This window comes from Anarhichas minor, unplaced genomic scaffold (assembly GCF_050575085.1).
Source record: "Anarhichas minor isolate MPS153535 unplaced genomic scaffold, ASM5057508v1 ptg000011l, whole genome shotgun sequence".
In the NCBI taxonomy this organism is placed as follows: domain Eukaryota; kingdom Metazoa; phylum Chordata; class Actinopteri; order Perciformes; family Anarhichadidae; genus Anarhichas; species Anarhichas minor.
This window is the reverse complement of record NW_027466457.1, coordinates 5,190,652-5,218,314: the sequence shown is the minus strand read 5'-3', so window position 1 is coordinate 5,218,314 and position 27,663 is coordinate 5,190,652. Positions and strand designations below refer to the sequence as shown.

The window sequence follows — 27,663 nt, the reverse complement described above, 5'->3', positions numbered from 1 at the left end:
AGAAATAACACATTCTCCCTCAAACAAAAAGGTAAATTAATTTGCAATAAAATGTATTGTTGCTTAAATACACTCAGGGGTTTTGGTGCTTCAGCCTCACTTAGTCTGGTATGACCAGTATTGTATGATGGCTTATGTTAGCAGACTTTATGTAGATCTATGCATGACAGATATTACTGACTCAGTTCACTTGTTTCCTACTTAACATTAACATTATTCCATAATTGTCACAGCGGCCGAAGTTACACGGCTTGCTTTAAAACAAAAAATTCTATTTTGAGCCTATTTTACTGTATGTTTAGCAGGTAGAGCCTCAATCTGCAAGGCAACAAGAAAGTCGATCCTATATAAGCATTACGTCATGGAGTAAAACACAATAATATTTCCCTCTGCACTCTGATATAGTTAAAGTATCAAGTAATGTATTATAAAAAGGAAAACTCAGGTAAGCACTTTCACCTTAGAATTGTATTTGAGTACCATTTTGACTTCTGAGAGTTTTAAGATGCTCACCTGGCCCAGCACTGCCTGGCTGCCTTCTTGAGCCTCTTACCACCTCTCACACTCCCATACAGCTCTTTCCCCCCCACCACTTGTTTGAAAGTATTTGGGTCTGTGCAATTCAGCACATGAGGATTGACTCTAACTTGTTTGTCCATCACATAGAGAGTGTTCAGATGTCCAACATTTAGCAGCTGGAGGTCCCAGTAGAGCTGCAGATAACAATATTGTGATGACAAAATTATACTTTGGTCACTGGGTTATATGAAATTCAGAGAAAAGAAAAAAACATTGCATTGACTACCTTTTCCTTCTTTTCCTTCTCCCTTTCCATTTCTAGGAGAACATCCAACACATTTTCACCAACACATGACCAACTACTGTCACCTCCTGTGATCTGTAACGGACACACGTACACAGGAGTATCCCATAACGACAAATGAAGATCGGATCAAACAATAGTGGCTTTGTTGTTTTAAATATTTCCGTTTTTACCTTCTTCATGGCCACATGTGCTTCATCGGTGTTGGAGGAAACGTGAAACACTTTGTGGTAGAGGAGACTCACATCCTCAGAGGAAAACTCTGCTCCGACAGACTTACCCAGAGATCGGTACAGACCGGGGATGCAATCCTGAAGGAAGATGTAAAGACATTACATGTAGTTTATACACACACACATGAAAACTCATATACTACATCTTACCTGCTCCATGTTTTCACCACCGTGGACTGATAAATTATACAGGCTGTTACTGTGGTTACAGCAGTCCTCTGCAAAACAGCTGGATCAGGTTACCAAGCAACAAAAGTGACAGTCTGTCCGTCAGAGGGAGAAATGTGATACAAGACCATGTGACACATTACACTTGTATGAAAAGTGCTCCGTAACATTGAACCACTAGTGAAAGTTGGTGGCTCTCAATGTGTAAATTGTATATTATGATGTCTGTCTCATACATTATACATTACATTATATGCAATCATGCATCTTATAAAACATCCACTGGTGTTTACAGGTCTGGAAGTTTCCTCTAAAGAACCATATAATTGGTAATAATTATGAAGAAAATATAAAACATTTCTGAGATTGTTCTTTTAGTTAGGATTTACAGTAAGTAAATATTCATCCCTTTATCATTTGAAACTTTATTCTAAATATATGTTGAATTGTTAAGTTATTTTATATTTTTGCATATTCAGCTGATCTGCTGTGCACTCAATAAAAGCAGTTGGAATTAATTAATTACAAACGTTTTAATTAAACATTAGCATGTTTCATTTTAGGAAACCTAAAAAATGATCATAATAAATGATTGATGACATAAAATGAAATACGACATATATTAGTGAAGCCTTTGTTTATTTGTACGATGGTGAGCAACAACAGCAAAAAAAGAGTACCTGAGATTATGTGGCTTCTTGTATATACAGTCACACATTGCACAGTGCTGAAAAAAACCTGGACAGTAAACAAATGCTCTTTTGGGAGCAAATAATACTGTTAAAATAATCTAAAGGCTGTGGACAATATAATCATAAATGTGTAAAACAAAACAGGTAGGGACAATACCAATGAACATGTGACAAAAAACGACAAAACCCTTGTGTAGTATAAATATTCAGTGCTACATATAAAAGTAAAACAAAGCTGATAAAAACATTAAAATGCAGTATTTCACTTCTGTCAATATGTTAAATCTCCAGGTTTTTCTATTTCAAACTGTATACAGTAACAGAAGGCTGTAGCAGTCCTTGAGTGGATTAAAGATTATGGTGGCAGTGCATATGTGTGCATACAAGTTAAGTGTCCTCTTGAAAGTGAGCAGTCCAGAGAATTATAGGGGTTTGCCATGAATGATCTTGGGGCACTTTTCCGGCTGTATGCAGTAGTTGTTGTGTAGAACCAGACCAGCAGGACACTGGCAGCCTGGGACACAGGGCTTGAAGCAGTGGCTCTCTATCACTCCCAGTGGTACGTCCACGTTAAAGCAGGTGACGGGACACGGGGGTCCGCATTCGTCAAACACAAAGCCCCTCTCCACTGGACAGCCAACAGCTGTGGAAGACAGCAATAGAGAGAAAACAATGAGAGACTGAGAACACTGAGAACATTATGGCTTCAAGGGTGACCAGTGGGAATGAGCAGGTGTCAACAATGAGATCACTTTTTCCAAAACTGTCTTTTCATTTTCATTTGAGGCTAATTTGTTGTGCATGGCTTGCTTCTAGCACTGTGAAGCATCACTGTGCAGTTTACAACAGGAGCAGGTGGACTTGGGTCAATTTTTGATTGAAAACAGAACATGAGTCATTGAGACCTTTTTGAGATCTAAAAATGAAAAATCAGTTATATGACTATGTGACTATCACTGGTTTTGCTATTATTGTATAATATGGACCATTTGCAATGTGGTTCAGTAGCATCATCCCTAATCACCTATCATCTTACGCAAAAACCCTGAAAACTTGGTTTCAAATGTTGATGATTTTTCCATTAAAAGTCATCAGTCTGTCCTTCTATCATGTGTCACCAACTCCCACATTAAAACTCTAAACACACGTCAAACTGAGAGTTGATCATAGAGCATGACAAACGTTAACAATATTAAATAAACAGCATGAACACAGAGTAATAGGGTAAGCTGTTTCACCTTAAAATGGGTGTTTACTTCCCACTGACCAGATAGCTACATATACTAATAGCTAATTATGCAGTCTGAGCAAACTGGAAGGTGTCCTACTTGGGATATTAAGCATTTTCCACCCATTACTTTTGCAATTTGTGCAATTCCAGGAACAAAAACCATCATATAGAAAGTAGTGAATGAGTGAACGAGTGACACAGCAAGTACAGCAAGTACTACCCTGAGCCTTCCACGTTGTATTCATACTAGTTTGTTGCACTTATTGTATTCGTATTAGTTTGTTGCACTTATTGTATTCGTTTGTTTCTGCACTGTACTTTTGCTCTGGTTTATGCTCTTCGATGCTTGTTTAAAAAAGGAGATGCACTTATGACTTCTGGTGACTAGTAGTTCTCTTGAATACCGATGTTGAATACACTTATTGTAAGTCGCTTTGGATAAAAGCGTCTGCTAAATGACTGTAATGTAATGTTTCATCAGGACAGTGTGGGTGAGGTTTGATCAGATTTGATTAACAGTGGTTTGGCAACATATGCAAACAACCCCCAAAATGTCCAAATATTTTGATTCAAATGTTGCAAAAATCTGATTGGTACACAGAAGTATGTCTGTATAACTGAGCAAAGCTTCAAATCAGTGAGGAAAGCACAGAGACAAACATAAATACAGAAATCTCTCATGTGAAATGACAAAAACAGCTCTAACTTTGGCTGATTATTTCCAGCATACCACATGCTCATTCAGCAAAGAAGTTGCTTAAGAAAATATATTAGCATGACCTTTAAGTGTGTGCTTTACTCACCACACAGCGATGGGCTCCTCCATTGCAAGATGACTCCAGCCTCTCTGCACTGACTGGCATAGGCCTCCAGTGTGTCACACAGACACTCATCAGTGTTGGCCCCGCAGGCACAGAGGTCGTACACACAGGCTCCGTACCATGGTTCAGGAGGCACCACACGATGGCAGGGCTTAAAGACAGCAGACTTCAGGACCTTACAGCGAGCGTTAGCCCCCTTCTTGGCCTGGTAGCCTGCGTCTTTACAGGGATCAACATTCTCACCGGGGCGACAGGATGAGAGGGAATGGCTACCATTCGTGACCTAAAATGACATGCAGTTAAATTATTTTTGTATGACGATTGCACTTTTACTCTGTGTATTCTGTGTTGTTCTATGTATTTTTATTTTACCTTCCAGCTGTTGCCAAAGTCAGCCTCTGACAGGCTGAGTCGTCCGCTGGGCATTCGGAGGTCATCCTGGTAGTAGTTGTTGAAGTTTCCACAGAGCCCACAGGTGTGGCCCTTATAGGAGCCTGGCACACTCACTTCCAGATGTGAGCGACCACTCCACAGTACCTAAAGGTGAACCAGTGGGTGTATAAGTGTGTGACAGAATCTGAAGTACCTTATTGTTTCCGATCATACGTTAAGCACAAAGACGATGAGAGATAACGAGGCTGTACCTTCAGCCCGATGTTAGTGTTGAGTAAGATGGTGTTTGCTTGTCGCTCTACGTAGATGTACGGTTCTCTGAGGAACGGCAAAGTCACAACCTCATCATTCACCTGGAGAGTACAACAATGGCTGAGTGGATGCATATCACAAACATGACTGTGCAAAAAGTATTTGTAAGTATTTGAACACACAAACCTTCACAACCCAGTCCTGGAGTAGCTGCACTGTGATGTCTCCTATAAACACGGTCACCTCTTTGGTCCAGGACACTCCTTTACGGCCACGATCATCGTTAGTGGCATGAACACTGCACACACAAGGATGAGTCATTGGGCAGGGCAAAAAGAGTAACAAGTTGTTGATTCCTGTTCTAAATGTATAAAGTCATGTCTTTTCTACAGCAGGTTACAAAAGCAACGCATCTTGAAAACTGGATGTTTTTGCAAACTAGCATTAGCAGCAGCGAAATACACTGGATATGTGTGTCAGATACTTTACAGGCAAAAGATGTGTAGGACAGTAGCTCCCAACCTTTTTGGCTTGTTGCCCCCTTGTTTTAAAAAAGTATTTCTCTTTAGAATGACATATGAATAAGTAAATATACAACAATCAAGGTTAAAGTTCAGTTGTTTATTATTTATTTAGGAGTTAACACCCGAAAACTGATCAGTTGCTTCATCAGGACTGTGTGAGGTCGATCAGCTGTCATCACATTTTGATTTAAATATTGCTAAATCCGTATTTGCCCATATAATTATGTGACATCACCTTTTTATAAACGCCAACTTCAAACCAGTGAGAATAAATCACTGTTTTCAGGTATTTCTAATTTAAATTAATCATAAATGTTCAAATTTTGGCAGAACATTTTGTTTTCATGCAAAACCCCATCACTCATTAAGAAGCAGACCTTTAAAACAAAGCAACGTTTACTTCTGACCCCTCATCACAGGCGAGTTGTGAGCAGTTCAACCAAAGATCGTTTCCTTTGAATAATTTTTACAAAGCAAACAAAACATGTCTACTACCTACATGCAGCACTTGCTCACCTGAAGTCTCCACTCTCACAGTCCTGTGCCAGGATGTATGTGCACGCTCCCTGGAAGTGCAGCATGCGGCCATCGAAGGTTCGATAATGAGGGTCGCCGAAGGCAATGCAGGTGGCTGGACGAGGAAGGCAATGAGGACAACACAAACCTGGGACAATGGCTGGCATCTCATCCTGCAAACATACACAAACACACATACACACACACACACACACGTAGGACCCGGCCAGAGTGTTAATACTGATGAGAAATGTCAGATATTTAATGTCTCTCTACAGACTGATGGTTCAGCACATTGAGACATCATGAGAACATTTCAGACTATGATGAAACACTGAGAAAGACTGTGTGGGTGTTTGTTTTACTGACTGTTGCACAGGTTAGGGGAGGGCAGCGTTCACTGTGACAGTGTACGTCTCCAAACACACATGTACAGCTGGTGCACTCATCCACCTCCCACTGTTCGTTAGAGTTGTACACTGTTCCCTGGTACAAACACGACGCCTCTGAGTCTACAACGCACATGTCAACAGAGACACACATACACAAACATTAAACTTGTTCGGCAGAACACTGAAGTTGTGGAAGCTCACTGTACTGGCTGGGTTTGATACCTTGGCATTCGTAGCAGCATTTCCCTTGAATCTTCACTTGTTTCTGGCCATTGAGACAAAATGCAGGTAAGCACTCCTCAATGCTGCACTCAATATAGCCCAGCTAAGGATGAAAGAGAAAGAACAGATTACTTTAAAAGTAGATGGTCTGAATAGACACAAGATTCCTGGGTCCAGCGGTGGAAAGTAATTACGTCTATGTATCATGTACTGTACTAAAGTATGATTTTGAGGTCTTTTACTTGAGTATTTCCATGTTATGCTGCTTTATACTTTGCCATCCCTCCATTTCGTGAACGAATTTGAAGTTTTTACTCCACAACATAATCAGACAGATATATAGTTACTAGTTACTTCTCAGATTCATATTTTAAATATGGTGTGAGGTTTGGTGTGAGGTTTTTCAACTTTTTCAGCATATGCACATTACCAGAATCCAAACCTTCTATTCGCAGAACATTGCTTTTATTACTGTTTTTAGATTTGCACTATTCAACTCTTCAATGCAATGACCTTGAACGCTGCTTGCGATCCTATGGCCAGACCCATCTTTCACTGTCTTCATATCCTTCACTCTTCTAAACTTCTTCAAAGGCCTTTTACTTGTTTTTTAATTGTCCCCAAGTCTTGTTTAGTATAACCTTGACCTGTGTTAATACTTGCTCTGCCATATTATCTCGTATTTGAACATTGTTTTGAAAAGCGGTGTGTAAATGTTACTATCATTAGTTAAAGCATAGCATGAGCAGTGTAGGAATTTCTGTAAGACTCACGTTACAGGTACATGTGACGCAGTCGTCATCGCTGTCTGTCCAGCTGCTGCCGTTGGCCACACGTCTGTTCTGGCCCTCAATCACACAATCTGCATGAAACAAAGGAGAACCGTCACAATAATGGATGTTTTAATGCCAATGAGACTTCCTCAAAATTTGAAAATGTCAAACGGGAGGAAAGCAGGTGTGGTTTCACCTTTACACACAGGGCAGCATGAGTCTGGAGAGTTGAACTGTTCATTGCGAGGGCAAGTGAGTCGGAGGCAGTTTTGGTGTAAGCAGGTCCATGTCAGGTCCTAAATCACAGACACAGGATCACTGTAGTGCTCAAATCACATGGGATGTTGACAGAAGTACCAAGAATTTAGATCTCAAGGTGCAGCGATGTCGAACTAAAACTCACTTCACTCACTTTCATTGAAAGGATTTAAGTAGATGAAATGGCAAAAATCTAACATTTTATGTGATTTCCGACAGATATTCTAATTACATTACTCATTTGTTCAACTGTTATATATTGTTTCCATTACAGGCTATAACAAGCTGTGTCAGCGTCATTCTCTTACTTAGCTTCAGATTGAGTCATACATCACTTTATTCTTGACGTGCTGTATTCACAATAGAACTTAGGAAAAGTGTCGTTGCTGCGGTACCTTGCACTGGCAGGTAAAACAAGGGTCATCTGTTGCCAAGACCTCGTTGCCAATCAGTGCAGCGGTGCAGTTGCTGAGAGGCTCTAAACATACACACAAATGTTACAGAGCTCAGGGACAATGCAGAGATAACAAACATTGTATCACAAATGCAGTTTGGTACTGACGTGCACAGACAGGACAGCAGGAGTCTGGCCCAGAGAACAAGATGTTGCTCTTTGGACAGTCGACCAGACTGGGACACTGCTTGCGGTAACACCTCAGGTGTTGCTCTCCGTCCGGCATCACCTGAGACACACACACACGCAGGTTGGACTACAATGACTACTATTACTAATACTACTTCTGTTATCAAGGACAGCTGAAACTATTTGTTGATTCATCTATTAATTGATAGAAGATAATCAGAGACAATTCATTAATCATTTAAGTCATCTATTTAACAACAATGGCAAATTTAATGTAGCTTCTCAAGGTTGAAGATTTACTGCTTTAATCAACTCATCTAGAAAAAAACAACTCAGGTCTCCAGTTGTCAGGTGTGTGTGTATCGTACCTCACAAGTGCAGATCTGACAGGGGTCATCGGCTGGATGGAAACTGTCACCTGGACCATACACTCTGCCCTCAAATACACAATCTACACAAAAAAACAATAATATAAGATTAAGCATCAGAACGCAAGACAATGCTAATATGTAACATGAAGCTTATGTGCCTTTGATCCTCATTTGCTTACCAGCACACACAGGGCAACACTCCCCAGGCACGCTGATGAAGTTGATGCAGGGCGATAAACAGCGTACTTCAGAGCAGGTGGTCACCCCGTCCACACACATACACGTCATACACGGGGTGGAGTCTGCGAACCAGCTGCTGCCCTCTGTATGCTCCTCTCCTCCATACACACAACCTGAGAAGGAAAATTAAATCACTGGTAAAAACTAATTCCTTCTGCAATTATGATTTTTAGAGATCTATTTACCTCTACAGCGAGAACAGCAGGCTCCTGGATCGGTCACCTGATGCATACAAGGCAGCTTGGGACACTCAGGAGACGCACAATGCACCTCACCTGCCTGCAAGACGCAGATAGATTAACAATTAAACCCATAGAAAGTGCAAATGTGGAGGAAAAAGACAGAGGTGAGGAGTCAGACCTGGCAAGTGCAGGTGGAGCACTGGTTTGAACTCAGGGTCCATGTCATCCCGTCATTGAACTCCTGTCCATCAAGCAAACACACTGAGACCAGAGACAGACAAAGGATAGAGACAGATTCATCAATTAAGTCTCTTTTAGAGAAATACAGCTTGTTTTTATGTCGGTGTGATTTTTAATGTCCTTGAATTTGCGGTGGCTTTTAGCAATTCCATTAATACTTTTAGGTGAAAGTTAAATTGAAGGAAGTAGTAACACGTAAGCCTTCTCATGCCATTTACACAAACAGTTCAGGAAGTACCTGTGCACTCAGGACAGCACTGCCCTGGCTTGGTAACTGGTCGGACGCAAGGTGTTGGTGGGCAGACCAGGGGCACACAGGTGACGGTGCCTTTGACACAAGTGCAGCGCTGACAGGGGTTGGAGGAGGGTTTGAAGGTTTGACTGTGAGAGTGGACGACACTCTCATACAGACAGGAGTCACAGGCGGGGCAGCAGGTATCTGAAGGGACTGGGTGGGAGCACCGGACTGGACAAGGTCTCTTCTGACAGTTTACCACCTCATTCTGACCAGAGGAGGGGATGAAGGGACAAGTTGGAAAGAAAGAAAAAGAGGGGAGATGGAATTAATCATACAATTTGACTTTGTATCAACTGCAGAGTATTATTTCATTTTCATCCATTCAGAATTGTCAGACTGACCAGACAGGAGCATGAAGAGCAGGGATCAGAGGGAGAAGGGAAGGAGGAGCCGGACTGATATTCTTTCCCCCGATGAAGACAAATCCCTGTGCAGACAGGGCAGCACTCCCCAGGAGGGGTCAATGGACGTACACAGGCCACACGTGGACAAGACACATGCATACACACCACACCACCGTTCTGTAGACAAAAACACACGCATTGAGGTTGACAATATTTCTTTTGTATATTCATTATAGTCCTTACGTACAACTGAAGATAAAAAAGATGAAGGAGTGGTAGCTAGGTGTATTCATGCTCCATGTGCAAAAACTAAACTCTGCTCTTCGCAGTCCTGATCGGATTAAATGGATACTCCATTAAAAGTTACCAGCAGTATCATTTTTAAAGCATTGATTGTTTGCAACATAATAAACAGAAACAAGTGGATTATGCGGTAAACTGAAGTTCATATGTTTTGACACTTTATTTTGGTGTTGCTGTGGGGCTCCACTGGATCCACTGTAAGTGCTGTAAATCAAAGAAGAAGAAGAAGCACACTTTTCAGAGCCTACAAGGGGCAAGTATTTGATACTCAAAAAATAGACTCCTGTTGGACTATTCCTTTAAAACATCCCTGTGACTTCAAACACGTTAGTCATCTTTTTATCACTGATGAGCCATCTAATTTTCTTCCACAGCTCTAACACCAGTGGGGTGTTTACTGCAAACGTAGAGCACCTGGCTAGTTAGGGTTTCCACGGTTATCTGATGGTTTTCATAAATATATAAGTAAAAAAACAAACAGTGGATACAAATTCAAATACGTGCGTGGTAGTACCAGACAGGAGCAGAGCTGGCAGTGGTCTGTAGGGTGTGGGAATCGCTCTCCGTTGAAACAGCCTCGTCCATTAAAGTTGCATCCATCACAGACTCCACATGCACAGCCATCCAGAGCCGGATGTGAGCATGACACAGCAGTGCATCTTCTCTGTGTACACACCACTTCACCTCTCTATGGAGAAAAAAGATAATATGTACAGTAGCTGTGAGGGTGCAGAGAGACCCCCAAACTAAATGCAGCCCTTCTCCCTCTCACTGAGCATGTGCAGTCCTGGCACCCTCCCTCTCCTCCTGGAAGGATCTGTCCGTCAACATAAGTCACACCTTGGAATTGACAACCTATACACAAATTAAACATCAATGAACAACTTACTCTATATAACGTGAACTGTGATACGTTGTAAGCTGGTTACCGTCACAGACAGGGCAGCCACAAGGGTTGGTGAACGGGTGAGGACAACGTGCGGCTGGACACGACTTCTTCAGACATCGCACTGAACCACTCTGTAAGAAAAGACGCGTGACACATTGTCTATAAGAGATTAACCAGCAGGAATGTGTACCTGAATGCGTGTGCGTGTGTGTTGATGCTACCTGGCAGGTGCATTCAGCGCAGAGGTTTCCTGGGTCAGTGATTAACTGACCATTTGCAAGGACTGCACTGTTATAGAAACAGCCTGTCAAATAAAGACAAGTTTATTTTGCCATTTTGTAATCATGGAAAAGATGAACAAATTTAAAATTAATCATCCTAAACTAGGAATGTGGGCAGAGTTTGATTTTGACTTTACATACGTTCACATTCTCCACAGCATTGTCCGGGTGGTTTGTAAGGGTGGCTGCACTCTCCATAGCAAGGTATCTTGGTGCAGATGACCTCGCCTCCGTAACAGTAACATACGCCACAAGGGTCTTTGTCATCACCAAACTCCGTGCCATCAGGGTATTCTTTCCCATGAAACATGCAGCCTGCAAATAGAAAACTGGAGATTAAGATATTTTTGAGACAACCGTGGGTATATACTTTAGATCCCAATTAAAACTGTTGACAGAAATGTCTGTGGATCATCTTCAGTAATAATAGCTTTTCACTCACTGTCACAGGACATGCAGCACTGTCTCTGGACTGGGTGGTTACAGTTGGACGGTGGACAGTGCTTCCTCTCGCACCGGACGGAGCCCTCACGGCAAGCACATACTGCACATTGATCAGATGCATCATCCCAAGTCTCCCCATTAGCTCGCTCTCGGCCCTCGTAAAAGCAGCCTGTAAAGGAAACGAGACAGAGAAAACATGATTAAACCATAAAAATGTGCAGTTTATTATATGACTGAACAACACCGTCAAAATTGCTGAGGTCTTTTGTTAAAACCGATGACATAAAGTTCTTGATCAAAATATACAAACTGCTTTGTCTTTGTGTTACAATATCTTGGCAGAGATAAGAAATTGTACCTTCGCATGTCCGGCAGCACTGCTGTGTGATGGGATGAGAACATGGAGCAAAGGTGCAGGGCTTGCGCTGACAGTGAACTGTCCCATTGGTGCAGGCACATGATCGACAGTTGTCAGCTGGGTGGTAGAAACGCTCAGTGTGTCTGTAGGGTTGCTGTTCATACACACAGCCTGATGGAGGAGCTGAGGGAATATCAGAGGAAAAAAAATCAACTGTGTGTCTCTACTATACAACTTCATAATCTATGCTGTGTTCGACCATCATGAGCCAGGAAACAAACTCAACCACAGAAGATGTACCAACCCGACCAATGAAATTAGGAGTTGTAGCATCTGTCTGAAAGGAAAACCATCAAACTCTACATCCCTGATGACTAATAATTAGTAACACATGGTTTAAGGATTAATATAATGATCTCTTAAGCTTTCTCTTTTCAAAATGAGGATCAGATGAAAACGATATGAAGCCATAATTTCATATAAAAACATAAAATACCAATTCAAAATAGGAACGATAAGGGGTATAATAACTAACAATAACAAACAGTTAAGTGTAAAAGTCATAATGCTGGCGCTTTTGGGGATGTAAACAGGAAGTAAAATGTTGCCATGGAGTCAGTTAGTTAGCTTATGTTTCATTAAAAGTATGCCAAATTAATTCTCATGAGTTGTGTCTGTGTGTTCAGATTTGTGTCAAAGAAAGAGCGTTTTTTGATGCAAATTGTGATAATTGTGCACTAATGTTAAAACGAATTACCTCATTGAGCTCCAACTGCTGACTGAGTTGATGAATGAGCGAATTTACATGCCAAACTACAATAACTAACCTCGCGTCTATGTTAGACCACTTCCATTTCTCACCCTTCTGAACTTTTCTCTCTCGCACATCCTTACCAGGACACTGGGGGCAGCAGTCTCCAGGCAGCACATCTGGGTTGGCGCATGGCAGCAGTGGACACCTCTTCATCAGACACTGGACATTCCCATTCTACAAGAAATACAACACAGACTGAAATAAAAACCTGCCTCAAGAAAACCACAGGTGATCAAACACAGCAGGGTTAGTCATGCTGTGATGCTCATTGTTCTTACTATGCAGCTGCATGTCCTGCATGTGTCAGTAGGATGGGGAAACTCCTGTCCATTGGGATACTCTTTCCCAGCATAGCTGCAGCCTAATATAGAGGAATGTTGTGTACATTTTAATTTGGTAAATTCATTTGTATTCCTTATAGAAAATGTATGTTTCCTCACCATTGCAGTTGTTTTGACAGCATGTTCCGTGTAGAGGCGCGTTACAGTGAGGATAAGGGCATTGGGCTTGGTGGCAGTCAATCTGGCCGCTCACACACTTACACTCCTCACACACACTCACAGGGTTGGGAAAAGCCTCTCCATCCACAAATATGCGGTTTTCAAAGGAGCAGTCTGGAGATGTAAACACGTGGACATTATAGTGAGCTGACTGAAAATAAACTAAAAGAAAATTAAAGAAACATGTGCTACTTGATTCATGACCATATCTAGTTCTGAGTTTGGGTACCTGGACATTTAGGGCAGCACTCTCCAGGTGGTGTGTATGAGTTAGAACAGTTAAGTGGAGGACAAGGTCTTCTCTCACACTCTACGCTGCCATGCTGAGGAGAAGGGAGGGCTGTTTCAGCATGTTTGAAGGCAAACAGTACTATGTATTGTGTGTGTGTGTGTGTGAGAGAATGGAGATGTGCTCACCTGACATGTGCAGAGGTGGCAGGGGTGGTCAGGAGTCGTAAACCTCTGGCTATTGCTATAGATACGATGGTTATAGGTGCAGCTTTCACACAATGCACAACATGAGCCTGGGGAAAGGAAAAAGACAGTGTACTGACGTTACACTGTCACCTGCATATGAACAAAGCTCAGACACACACAGTCTTACCAGCGGTCTTGCTGGGATGCAGGCACTCGGTCGGGGGGCAGTGTGTGTGTGTACACCGCGTCTCTCCATTCACACAGGTGCAGCTGGAGCAGGGACCCTCGGGGTGCCAGTTGGAGCCTTCCTCATATTCTACCTCCTCCAACACACACGCTACAATGAAAAAAACGAGTCATATATTCATTGATGAGTTGCACCTGTGCGAGTGTGTGTGTGTGTGTGTGTGTGTGAATGCATTATAACCTTTGCAGATTGGACAGCAGAGACGTGGGTCTATAATGGGGTTGGAGCACTGGACAGGAGGGCACTTCTCTTCACGGCAATTGACATTCCCACCCTAAAACAGGTACAAGTATTAAAACGTTGTGATGTGTTTCGGTTTAAAAGATCATACAGAACAATAATAGCTATTATGTGCATGCTCGATCAGGTACTAGAGTGTTATAAAATGCTTTGAAAGGTATAAAATCATACTGTGCTTGAAACATTTCCCCCTTTGTGAATGAAGCCTAATGCACACTTGCTCATTAAACCGGACATGTTTAAATACAAAAATGCTCAAGTTGAACCACTTTCTTCTTGAATATACTGACTGGACTTGCCTTACACCTGCACTGCAGACAGGGTCCACTTCCAGCAGGGATAAACACTTTTCCATCAGCATAAACCCTCCGGTCATATTCACATTCTGTGGAAACAAATAAAAAAAACTTGTGTTATGTTTGGTTCAGTTTGAATAGTAAAAGTAGAATTGGAGGATGGCATGCAATAGGCAAAACAAACTTGACAAAGACATGAGGAAATGGCATATTTTTGACAAATTTACAGATACCGACTACTGACCACCGCATGTGGGACAACACTCTCCTTTGTGCTTAGCTGGGTGACTGCAGTGTGGTGTAGGACATGATGAATCCATACGCTCACAAGACACTTCTCCTGCCTAGAAACAGGTAGACAAGAGAGCCATAGATAGTCAGCTACAGTTAGAGATATGTAGGTTATTGCAGATAACCCAATATCTATCGATACAGTATATACTATATATATATATTTATTAAATTAACCCCTGGGTCTTGAATACCGGCCAACACATCATCCAGTCACGTTAAAGAAAACAAAAAACTTTGCCAGACTGAACTCACAGAGCAGAGGCAGTGGAGGCAGGGGTCTCTCCTGGCGGGGAACTTCTGTCCATCCACATACACGTTGGATTCATAATCACACTGCTCACACCTGCAGGTCACACACACACACACACACACACACACACACACACACACACACCGTAAACATCTAAAACCTTTGGAAATGTTTCAGTTGTCTTGAAAGTAGGAGATAAGGTGGATTGATGCAGGCTTGGAAGTGATATGGATGACATTAGACAGGTTGGGTACCGTGGGCAACAGTCTCCAGCACGATGTACAGGGTTTCGACAAGTCAAGGCAGGACAAGGAAGAGGTGAACAAGCCACATTTCCGTTCTGGAGGAGAAAGATATAATAAAGATAAACTTGATTTATACACACAACAATTGAAATTGAATGATGAATATGATGATCAATAACCTACCAAACATGTGCACTCTTGACAATGGTCTCCAGTAGGGATCACAGCTCCGTTAGAGAAGTCATGACCGTTCACACCACAGCCTACAAGACATACACAAACACACACTGTGTCTCTGCAGTTTACTGAAGCCACACACACACACACACACACACACACACACACACACACACACACACACACACACACACACACGCACACACACACACACACACACACACAGCTCCAGTTAATTGAAGAAACCCACCTTGACAAACTGGACAGCAGGTATTGGGTGAAGGAGCAGCTGGGTTTTTACATGGAGTGTTGCACTGCTCCCTCTCACAGCGAACATGACCCTCCTGGTGAGAGAACAGAACAATATCAATACAGATGAAGGTGATGGAGAAGATAAGAGGGTTAAATTGCCAATCACTATCAAACCCACCAAACAGTAGCAGACATCACAAGGATTCCCCACCGACCTCCACTTGGCGCTATGATCATACTGGACCCCAGAATGGATACAGCCTGCAAACACATTTTTACATTGCTTTAGTGGTGTTACTATAAATGAGCACATAGGACATAAAAAATGTCTCTTTCTGGAGGACAGAACTTTCAACCATTGTCATTCAGAACAATCCCCTCAATTACCCCTCAAATCTGGAGGCAGATTTGCACCCCCTGCTGTCAACATATTGTATAAATACAATTCCAGAGTAACAATGATTTTGTGGTGCCGATTCTCTTGCTTTGTTTCTCATTGATCAAAACCAACTAGAAGTGCTTTTACCAAATATATATATTTGTTTATGCTCAACCCATTTAATGGCTGCCTCAGGATTTGTTGAGACAATCTTGGTGATATTTTCCTAAAACCTTTGTGAGACAGTTAGACAAATTCAATTTTGGAACAACCGTGATACACTTTGACTCCATTTCAGGGTTTGGATGTATTCCAAAAGGAATTTATACAAAGAAGGATCTATGCTTTTTGGCATTTTTTTTATGTAAAAGTGTTTAATGTAGTTAACTGAGGCTGAGGATTTGTTTTGGATTTTTCTCTCGAACAAAGAGTGTTGAGGACAGATTTTTGTTTTTGCTGTGTCCTTACCTCTGCATCGCTGGCAGCAGTCTCCAGGTACAGTCTCCCTTTGTGTGCAGTCCAGTGAAGGGCAGGGTTGAGAATTGCATTCCCTGTTACCCTCCTGTTTGCAATGAAAGGACAAAGAGGTGAGAGGAAATGATGAACAGGGAAGACCATGAGCAATTGTTTAAGCTCAAATATGTTCGTATTAATGTAGGTGTATGTTAAAAAAAAGATACTCACCTTACACGTACATGTCTGACAGCCATCTCTACTGTAGGACACATTATGAACTGTACCATCCAGCTCACATCCTGAAAGTGAGACAGAAGTTTCAGTGCATAAACATTTTTGGGCTTGTGGGTGTGTGTCTGGAATATCCCAGAAGATAAAGGTTTGAGTGTATACTGGTAGTTTAAGTAAGAAAAGAGGAATGTGGAAGTAAGTTTGAGCTTTGTCCCTCTTTGTCTATCAATGCAGATTTTTTTCACCTTTTCTCTACTCACTGGGGAACATCTGGCTCAGCTCTCTCTCTCCAGTGGTGACAGAACGGCTCTGATGTAATATATATGTGCTTGCTCTCACACATACTATATTTTATGGGCCGCAACTATAACCACAAGTGCCTGCAGCCTTCTAGCCGCTAAAGACCACCGGCAAGTCTATTAACACTGGAAGACATTTACTTTAGGAGTAACAGCTCACCGCAACAACTTCCCCCATTCTTTGGCTGTTTAAGTTATTTTGATGAAAAAGAATGTCGTTTACTGTACAGCACATACTGCTGTACAGTAAACAGCACATACTAAACACTGTGAAGAGCAAAGTCGCTCCATTTGTTCCATCAAAGGCTTTCAGTTAGCTCATGAAATATTATTATGCTGAGCTTGGATATTTCAGCAGATAATTATTTTAATGATAACTCTCCAAAGGACAGAGACAAAGTGTTTGTGTGTGAGAGAGGGCAATAATGACAGAGTGTGAGAGAGGCTAGTGAGGCTGCCTACTGTGCCAGCAGCCAGCAGACATTTCCTCTAGCAAGCCAAGCATGCATAAGATCAAAGTGTGTGTGGGAGTGTGAGTCTGCGAGTGTGTATCAACTGGGGGCCATTGGAGTCTTCTGGCCAACATGCAGAAACACTTAAGGATAGGATGGATGAAAAGGCCGAGACAGTGACAGAGAGAGTAGTCAAGAGGGGTGAGAGAAGGGACAGTGGGCTGTTTGGGCACATCTGTATTGCATAGATGGTTAAAACGTGAACAATAATCAGAACAAAGTTTACATAACTCTGTGGCAGTGGACTAAGGGAGATATAGAGACAAAGAGAGACAGAGAATAATAGAGTCCTTAATGAGGCCAGTCCAAATTCAACTTAAGTCCCACGTGTTTGTTTCACTCTATTATGACAGGAGGTTCTCCACAGTTACCTCAAATGCTCAAACCAGGAAGTTGAGTACAACTGTATTACCATACAGAGGCAAGGTACTCTAAAAGCTAGAGTATGCATTGGCAAATGGTAGTAATATATTTAAAAAAAATTCATTGACAAAAACATGCTACAACTACCAGGATGATCTGCATTACCGGTTGAGGGCAGCGCAACAAGCTGTAAACACAAGTGACACATTATCCCCTTATAAAGAAGATGAGGTGAGCGTCTGAGAAAACAGTCGACTTTTTACACATCCAGCAGCAACAAGTGATGTTTCTGTCCACCCAAAGAATGTGAGTTCAATATTCACTCTCGTTTATCTCTGTTTTTGGTCTCTACCAACCCCTGAGGGAAATATGTGGCTCTTTCGCAGCTAATTGTTGCAGCATGTCTGTCACTGTCTGATAACGTTTTTTTTAGCCAAAACGTTTTAGCCAATAAATAGCTGCCTGCTGCAGTTTGATGATGAGAGCTGGTGACTGTAAACTAGAACAGGAAAGTTGTGTTGTAAAAACCAAAACAATGAGCTAAAAAAACGCTGAAATGCTGCTCACTAAAAGCAACTCCCTTCCCATTACACATATTAATGTGTTACATCCTAAACATAAAGAAATATTGATAAGAGCAGCTCAAGTCTTGTTTTTTTACTGACCTCCGGTGGTATCTAGCTCAGCAGAAAGTCCTCCTCTCAAATACATTCAGGGTTAATGGAATTCTGTTTCTGCAGCTCGCAGCATTAAAAAAATGCCTTAAAATAATTCAACAATAATAGCGCTTTCCAGAAACAATGTCCCTGATATACACACACTAGTCTACAGACATCGCTGTCAACAGTGCACTTCTTTCAACAGAAAAATGAATCAAATACCTCCAACCAACTCCTGACAATGTGGTCTATGGATCATCCAGACTAATAGAGACATTACTGATTATTATCAATTAATTATTATCAATTATCTCCGTGGCTAGATATCACTAGAGGTGAGTAAGAAAATATAAACACTTTCTTGTAATATACATAAAACACATACTATGTATATAGAGACCGTATTTCCCCATGTATTTGTCTCCAAGTGACCATAAGGGACACCATTTTTTGAAATTGGTCCAGTATTGAGTACGTAACTTACGCCCACTAAAAGTGATTTTTTTTTTTTTTTACCACTTACAGGTTCAGATTGTTAAGTGTCTGATAACATTATGAAAATGTTTTTCTTACCTTACAACCTGTTTAGCAGCTTGCTGCTGCAGCATTATCCCTTAATACTGGACCAATTTTACCTTTTAATGTCAGAATGTAAAATATTTGATATCATATTTTGCTATTGTAACATTGGTAATGAAGTCTTTATCCTATTTCATTCCAGTATCAGTCCTTTCAATCGTCATCCTTATCATGAAGTACTTTCTGCTTCTCTGACCACACAGAGACGATGTAGGTACAGACTGATGGTCCGATCTCTTCTTACTGCTGTAAAAAGTAGACCACTTTATCCTTCCATTTTTTTGGGAAACAGTCCAGGGTTTACCAGCCATGGCATATTACATGGTTTCCGGTAGCTGGATCCCGCCACTCTCTGAAACAGGAACCACAATTGTGCACATGGCAGACCGCCTCGGGGTACAAATGGCAACGGGCCAGACGGCAGAGGTCAGGGCAGCTAATGGGCGCAGAACCAAGTGGACAGCCGCTGAACCAGTGGAGCTTGAAACAAAACCTACAATGTTTCGAAGGAACAGGTTAGAATGCTAAAAAAACAATTGATAAAAGATTCAACTTAATATTCAAGCTATGACTACTGTCTCGTAAAGCCAGCTGGTGTGTATCAAGTTCTGTTTTCACCATAAGATTTTAGTTGCAAAGACTTCTGAGATAAGCTTGGTATTTGTGTGCTAAAGCCTTGGGGATAAGTTTACATGATGACACACTCACTTTAGAAACTTTGTAACTTGAGAACAACTGTGAACTTGCTGTCGTAGGTGTAAAATATAGCATGGATCTGCAACTGCATGGCCTTGTTTTTGTCTCAAAGTTATTGAGAAGCAGATATTGGATGGATATAAATTGAATGGCAGTCAAGCAAATGTTGTGTTGGTCCAATCAGGTGTAGGGAGGGCTCATGCTGATGTCTAGGGTAAGGAAGGCACCTGCCATTATTCAACTGTGCAACATACTTAAAATGATGCCTCTCACAAGCAAATATCCACTGAGCTGTGTCATACCACAATAAACATCAAACAACAAATTGTGGGTTGGCTTTGCAAGACTATTGTCAATGCTCTTTTTGTAATGCTGATACCTGTGATCTGGTGTGATTGGAAGCCATATGTTGCCCCTATTTTAAGCAGCTGCTGCATTTTCTGGCTTAATTTGTCCAATCCATTCCTGCACTAGTTGACCATTGAGAGCACTGCTTTTGTCCAGATTGAAAGTCATCCAGTCCTGCATGGCCCAGTGCTGGGGCAGGGAGGTGACCGGAGGACAGGTACGGTTGATGCTGTTTAAAGCTCGGTCACTGGATGACATCAACTGTTGCTGCGTGTGGAAGTAGAACCGCAGGTAGTGCGGCCCACCGAAGAACCAGTTGCAGCTGTCCTTGTCGTAACCATCTCTTCGAAAGCCAAATGCATCAAACCCATTGCGATCCAAACCAAATGGATCAAACCCATAGATACTGTAGCCTTTGTCACTGAAGAGTTCGGACATTATCTTGTCTCGGTGTGTCTTATTATCACTCTCCTCCTTCTCATCTGTCTTGTCAGGCTCTTTTTTCTTCTCATTCTCAAACACCCCATCCTTACTCATGCCAAACCAGGTGACATTAGAACGGTTGAACCCATAGCGGTTTAAACCAGACACGTCATATCCATCCCTATCGATAAAGTCCAGATTAAAGCCATCTTTGCCATAGACCCACCTGTCCCAACCGCTTCGGTCATAGCCATTACGATCATATCCATGTTGGTCAAAACCACTGCTGTCAAAGTCCCCAATGACAAAACTGCTGTGGTGTGAATTGTGCTTGTCAAAGCTACGCATCTGATATTTCAGACTTCCTTGTGGGTGTGTTTGTAATGATGTCATATTACAAGGTGCACCAATGGTTATGGGCACATACATAATACACATCTGCTTCTGGGAAGAAATCACATCATCGGGGGTAACATCAAAAGGCTTCATCTTCACATGCCTCTGTGCAGTAGGGTAAAGGATGTCACTTTGAGCATGATCATCTTTAGAAGTTTGTCTTTTTGATCTATGCTGATGTTTATCTTGCCACTGTGCCCACAGCTTGTCCATGAATGCCATGTGTGAGAGGTATAAAGGGTCGTAAGCAGCCAGAGGGGAAGCCATGTGACCCCCTACCCAAAGCCTAAAGAGGCCAGAAAAGGTCTGCAGAGACAGGGAGAACACTTGAAAGTCTGCCTGGTTTACGGTCCTCTGCAGGGTCACTGCATCTGGCAGCCACATCTAAAGGGATTAATGGAAATTAGACAAACCAGGTACCAGTAATACAGCTCAAAATGTTGCACTGTATAGAAAGTACAGGGAGGTGGGCTGTTAAATTAATAAACGCTGTTTGACAAACCAAGGAGTTGAAACGCCGTCTGAGACAAGGGGACCAGTGGAAACGGGAAGTCAAGCCCTGGAAAGGGTGATGTGGTACGCAGCCGGAGCTGGGATCCCCATCTCCTCCAAACAATCCAGCCTGCCACGCAGCTGAGAGCTTCATCGACCCAGAGTCCACTGTCCACTCAAAATATGGAAGTGCCAGTTTACATGATGACATTGACTGCAGCTCACGCTCCACTAATCGCAGGAAGTAGCGGTGCCAGGGTAGGAAGAAGGCATGATCACTGGCTAGAGGGGAGAACTCAGCTCTCAGTAGCGCAAAGCCCTTCCACAAAGCTAAATCCACATGCAAACACACAAAAAGAGACACAATTAAACACATAATAATTATAAAAAGGTATACTTTAAAATTTAAAAAAGCTATGGGGGAAAAAAAGACTTACAGTCTTACCTGGCCTGGCGTAGACTTTTCTGATAGCCTGTTGGTACATCCTCCTCTCTCTCAGTGTGAGGTCTCTGATCTCTTTACGTTGGGTCAGGTGCTTGCACACACAGTCGACTCTGCCACTATGTGTGCATGTGCACTCTTCACAGCCTTGCCTTAACCGTTCCCCATATCTCCACAGCTTTTGTTGAAAGAAGCAACCACAACCTCCACAACATCTCACATTGGAGCACTTCACTCCGGGAGAGAAGCTCATTACTTGTACTTCTCCAGCTTGGTTCCTCACCAAAGCTTGGCACTGTGTTCGAGTGAGGTAATCACGGGTATAAGTGAAATCCAGGTCCTCATGGCAGTTTGCACTTTTAAGGTTTCTTTTAAGATCTTCCGATCTTAAGTACGGTTGAAGTCTATATTTTCGTATCGCATTTCATTCTCCAAATTACCCAGGTCGGATCTACAGAGAGTCCTATTCACTGTGGGGATGTTGTATTCATGTTGACTGTAATTGTGATGGCCTGTGGTTAGACCCTGCCTTGATTTGCGAAGGCAACACGCACCCAAAGTGCACTGGTCCATACAGGCATTGAGAGAAGGGAAGTTGTTGCTGCTGTGTCCAGTGCAGTAGAGGAAGTCCTCACAGAGGCCTGAGGTAGGATTAAAGGCCCAGCGTCGTTGAAATGGTCGCATCCCTTCACACTTGTTCTCTGGTTTGGGTACCCAACATGCCTAGAAGTGGGGAGGGGGGACACAGGGCCTCTTACCCAGCCTTAAACCCCACTGCAATGCCCATAGCACCTGATGCATTGGGCTCACCCAATGCAGCAGGCCAAGCAATGTCCTACACCTAAACCATTAACACATAACAGACAATAACAAAGATAATAATAATAAAGAGTCATCTAAAAACTAGATCAGAATAATTTGACATTTTGAGAAACACAGTCATTTACTTTTCTTGCAGAGTCATCAGATGAGAAGGTTGATACCACTCTCACATTGGTCCTTTAAACATAAAGCCACAGCCAGGAGATGTTGAACTTAGCTTAGCACTTAGACTGGAAACGGGGAAACAGCTAGCTTCACTCAGTCAAAAAGTTTAAAAAAAATCGGACAATTAGCAACTACGAGATTGGTATTGATCTTCTTATCTAATTTGTGCAAAGAAATTGTATTTCCCAAAATGTACTACCTCACTATGAGTCTACTCTGGTGTCAAATGTAGCAGTGTACAGAGACAAGTAGGCTACAAACAAAACGATTGACAAGCAAATGCTAAAACTATAAGAAAACTAAAGTAACACAAAACTTAACAAAAGAGGTGTTCAAACCTTCATTTTCATTTGTGATTGTGACCCACCTCAAGCTTTTCAAAAGTTCTTGAGACCTGCTGGGTAACCAAACATACAATAAACAAATCTTCCAAACTAAAACAATGAAACACCTACTGTAGACAAAGCCTTAGAATAGCACGCAAGGACACACGCTCAACATTACAAGAAGCATCTGCCGCCCTGTTAACAGCTCTGTGATGCTGCACTTACGCACAGCAGGTCTAAATGCAAAAATACCATCAGCATGCTAACATGCTCACAATGAACATGTTTGTGTATTGGTGTAAGGCTTACCATGTTACCATCTTAGTTTAGCATGCTGACATTTGCTGAATAGCACTAAACACAAAATACAGCTTAAGCTGATTTTTATAGAAATCCATCCAATCGGACTAGTTGTTGAAACGTCACTGAAGTGGACTGACATCGCCACACCTGGACATTGCTGCTAGCATGGCTAAAAATGGCTGGAACTAATACATACATTATCACAACATGGACAAAAAAGTTCAACATAGACGTTTTGTTGTTTTGTAACACATTATGAATCTACTCTACCCAACTAATGCTGGTAGCAAAATACCTGTCTCAGCTGTCTCTGACACACTGGTCCCTTGGTGTTGGGGGCACAGGAGCAGCGAAACCCAGCAGGGTCAGAGGTCAAGATGAAACATACGCCTCCATTTTGACAGGGGTTAGATAGACAAGGGTCTGAGAGAGGGACGGCCATCTGCAAACTAGCTACTTAACACCAGTTGAATGTGTGTTAGTGTAAGGCTTTTGAAAGTGTGCCAAAATAATAGTTAGATTTTATTGTGTGTTTTTGTGTGTGCGTGACAAAGATAAACAGAGTGAGCAAATAAGGGAATGAGGGAGCGAAAGAGAACTGTCAGGAGCTGAATCATTTTTACCTTTAATGTTAGCTTGGCATGTGACCTTTCCAGATGTGCACGCACACACAGTGGTGAGGTCAATCTGCCAGCGCTGGCCCTCCTCCACGTCACGTCCCTCCCACACACATCGCTGCCTCACACACTCACATCCCTCCAGGTACTGTACGCGTGACTGTAGGTCTGCGTTCTGCAGAAAAACAAAAATAAATCCATGTCCCTTTATATCACCTGATACACTTGTTCTATCACGGTAAGTCATACAATCTAAGTGCAATACACACCTGAGTTTTGACCGTGTCCAGCATATGAGCCAGCTCTTCCAGCCTCTTCTCCAGCTTCTTCAGCCTGTCATCTTTCTGTGCCTGAGAAACAGACTTCACCCCTTGAGGAGATCCCGGGGGCCCCAGCACCACACCTCTCTGCAGCTGGTCACTCTGGACACCCTGGAGATAATGGTTGGTTTGGTCCTTTGGCCTGCTGCTTGCTTTATGTTTACTGGAGGATGCATCCTGCTGGAACATTCGACTGCTGTCAGTCCGAGAATCTGAGCTATCGCCGTTTGTAAACTGAGACCAAGGCAGAGCATCTGGAAGGAGAAAGCGGGAGATGTTAGGAGAAGAGATTCCTGGATAATTCTTGCATTAATAAAAGAACAAAGTTTGAGCTTAAACAAACATCCTGGGACAATGCTGTCAAAATGAAGACCCACACTGAGGAATTATATAGAAACTGTTTGGGGGACTATCTGCCTAAGGCCCAGAAGATATGATCCAATTATTAGTCCATATAATTTATGACAGAAGAACTATTCACTGACAAAAATTGTCTCATGTCTCCCAGTACAAGAGTACTCAAAATATAATACATTATCAGGGTCAGCAATACAGAGAACGAATGGAGCAAAATAAAACAAAAAGGGAGTGACACTGCAGCCTCTGGCATCTAGTCAGATTCTTCAGATTGTGCAGTATCTGCTTTTCAACATTCTGGTAAAAACTGATGAATGAAGCATGAATACTAGTATATATCTATACAAAAAGGATATCGTTCACAGCTCTATAGTGAGCTTTGAAATGTTTATTTTGAAAGGCATGGTTATGGGGTCTCTTTAGCAATCTTCTTATATATCTATCCTTGTTCTGTGTTCAAAGAAAATAATTAGCATTGAGTTTTGATATAGAAAATCTTTCTTTACCCGTAACATTGTCACAGATCCACGGCCTCCTTAGATATGCTTTCATTGAAATCTCAGCTGTCTTCAAGTATCCCTGCATTCATACAGAAACACAGAAATGCACACATGCTAAATGTTACTGTATATACAGAATTCACATCAAATGGAGGCTGAAATTAAGGAATGTAACTGTAAGTTACAATTAATTACTGTCTACATTTTGGAATATACAGTACTGCAGTTACAAACTTCATTGTTATGTTGCTGTTTTTTATGTTTCATCCTTTTGTGATGAACTGCAAATGGACTCAATTATGTCTGAAGAGAAATGGTAATGTATGTAAATCAGTAAACGTCTCATGTTGTCAGTATTTGAGTATGTACAGGTATGCAGTATGTACAAAAAACTCACACTAAATCTGCTGTTTTTCTTCCCTGGTGTGCTGGCAAGAGTGACCACAGCATCTTGAGGCAGTTCCAAGTTGATTCTCTCGTCACTTTTTATCGGTACAACAACAGCTTCTTGACAGTCTACAAAAAATGCCAGCCTATCAGTCTCCAGGCTCACAGCCAACTGTACCCACTCCTCCCCGGAGAAGGGGTTTCTCCTTGGGAAGTGAAAGCTGGCAGGGCCCTGAGCTCCTCCTCCAGCCTGGTAGTCCAAACGCAGGGAATAGTTGTGGGTGGAGGAGATGATTTGGAGAATGGGTGAGGACGCAGAGGAGATAGAAAAAAGAGTGGCACTGGAGCCCGATGCCTGATGCCCCACCAAATGCACCCCCATACCACCCTGAAGGTTGGAGAACAAGAAGTGGGAATATTCACGAGAAAGAGTTAGGTACGGGGCTCTGGGACGTATTTTGTATATCACACTGCCAGGACTTTGCAGTCTGGCCACACCGCTGATGTGGTGGGACATGTTGAGGGCTGCCAGAAGGTCGATCACTAGGAGAGAGATAAAACAAACTTGTGACAAACATGCAGACACATACTTCATGAGGTCATGCTTGGTCAAATGGAGGGTGACACTATGGTTTCTGGGTTGTAATGATTGTGTGAGTCTGTGTGAGACCGAATCAGAATGAAGCCGTTCATCAGCCGGTCCCACATGGCTGTTGGAGATAAATCCTCACTGCTAAAAGCTGAAGTTAGTAAGTTTGTTTTGGTTTTTGGGAAAAAATGTATAGTTTCCCCCAGTGGTGGAAAGTAGTCAAGTGCAAGTACACAAAGTAAGTACATAATAAAATTATTAAAGAGTACTTGTAATTGAGTATTACAATAGCTATAGGCCTAGCTTCTTTGTAAATAAAGATTTTGGATGAAAACATATGATCAGCTGATAGAATATGATGCATGGTTAATGATTCATCTACCCAACATTATGTAAAGTAGTTGAGATGATTTACACCAACACAACAGCTATAAAATGTTGCTTGCACATAACTAATCAGTGATAATAACTGAATACTATAATATATGGTATGTAAGACTGTACTGCAAAAACAAGTACTTACTTTTGACACTTAAGAATATGTTGCATGAAGCACTTTAGTTTTACTTCTTCAGAATACTTTCACTTTGCAGTATTGCTAATGTTTCACTTTAATAAAATTAAAGTGAAACATTTCCATATAAAAATATAAATAAATAAATGAACAAAACTATAAATATGCAAAATAAAAAAACATTAACTAGTAAACCAAGAATGCTTTTGTAAACTCACCATTCTCGTGATTTGGACTGGAGTGCCCCTGCACAGACAGCACAAAGATACAGAGCAAATGTATCTCCAGCAGCATGAGCGTCCTCAGTTTGCCGCTCTCCATTCTCCAGACGGAACCAAAATATAAAGCCTGGAATAATCTCCAAACAATTTATGCAAAAGGCATTGTATTCATTGTCTTTTTAACCGTGACATGGACCTTGTACTCTAGGTTGAAGATGTCCCTGTTTTCACTGCGAGCAGATCTTTTCCAAAGAGCACACAGGGGAAACATGAAACATCTGGATGCAGGCAGGGCGTCACTTCTCTGCAGTCACACAATTACATTCCCCCTGGGGCCATATCTACAACGACGTTTCACTCCATGATCACAAAGGCATAGAGTTTGATGATTATTACTATCCTTGCTCAAGATGCTTTTTATATATAACGAGAGAGAGAGAGAGAGAAAAACACAGACGTGCAGAAAAGTTCAGGTGTGCAGTGTGCGTGAGGTCACCGGTTCTTGTCTGTCTTGTTCAGTTTCCAGTCCCAGAAGGATAGCTGTTGGGGGAAGTCCTTTCTTCCCTTATTTTCCCTCGTTTTTGTCAGGCAAAAAAAAAAACCCATCTCTCCACCCATTACTGCTCAGTGGTGTTGATTCCCAAAGACCTCCGTTTTGGTAATCACCTAAAACCTGGCCTGGAGACTGGAGGGGATCCATGCTG

The 27,663-nt window shown here is 42.0% G+C and overlaps 1 protein-coding gene across 1 annotated transcript; it reads right to left on the bottom strand.

The window, feature by feature from the left end:
- Positions 1–1,844: 1,844 nt before the first annotated feature.
- kcp (kielin cysteine rich BMP regulator) lies at positions 1,845–27,059 on the bottom strand. Its single transcript, XM_076089000.1, has 46 exons — positions 26,957–27,059; positions 25,646–26,178; positions 25,255–25,327; positions 24,341–24,645; positions 24,078–24,246; positions 16,627–16,697; positions 16,411–16,504; positions 15,742–15,824; positions 15,562–15,655; positions 15,318–15,397; positions 15,144–15,229; positions 14,892–14,982; positions 14,590–14,689; positions 14,349–14,434; positions 13,990–14,083; positions 13,750–13,899; positions 13,563–13,669; positions 13,375–13,468; positions 13,086–13,259; positions 12,924–13,006; positions 12,726–12,819; positions 11,832–12,014; positions 11,472–11,642; positions 11,171–11,344; positions 10,970–11,052; positions 10,789–10,879; positions 10,632–10,714; positions 10,374–10,547; positions 9,554–9,733; positions 9,153–9,417; positions 8,853–8,935; positions 8,678–8,771; positions 8,432–8,605; positions 8,250–8,332; positions 7,861–7,981; positions 7,694–7,776; positions 7,237–7,336; positions 7,041–7,129; positions 6,268–6,370; positions 6,023–6,165; positions 5,654–5,826; positions 4,800–4,911; positions 4,613–4,714; positions 4,341–4,505; positions 3,951–4,251; positions 1,845–2,559 (listed from the first exon to the last, which is right to left on the bottom strand). The coding sequence occupies exons 1-46, from the start codon at positions 27,057–27,059 to the stop codon at positions 2,339–2,341; spliced, it is 6,315 nt and encodes a 2,104-aa protein (XP_075945115.1). The 3' UTR covers positions 1,845–2,338.
- Positions 27,060–27,663: the final 604 nt, after the last annotated feature.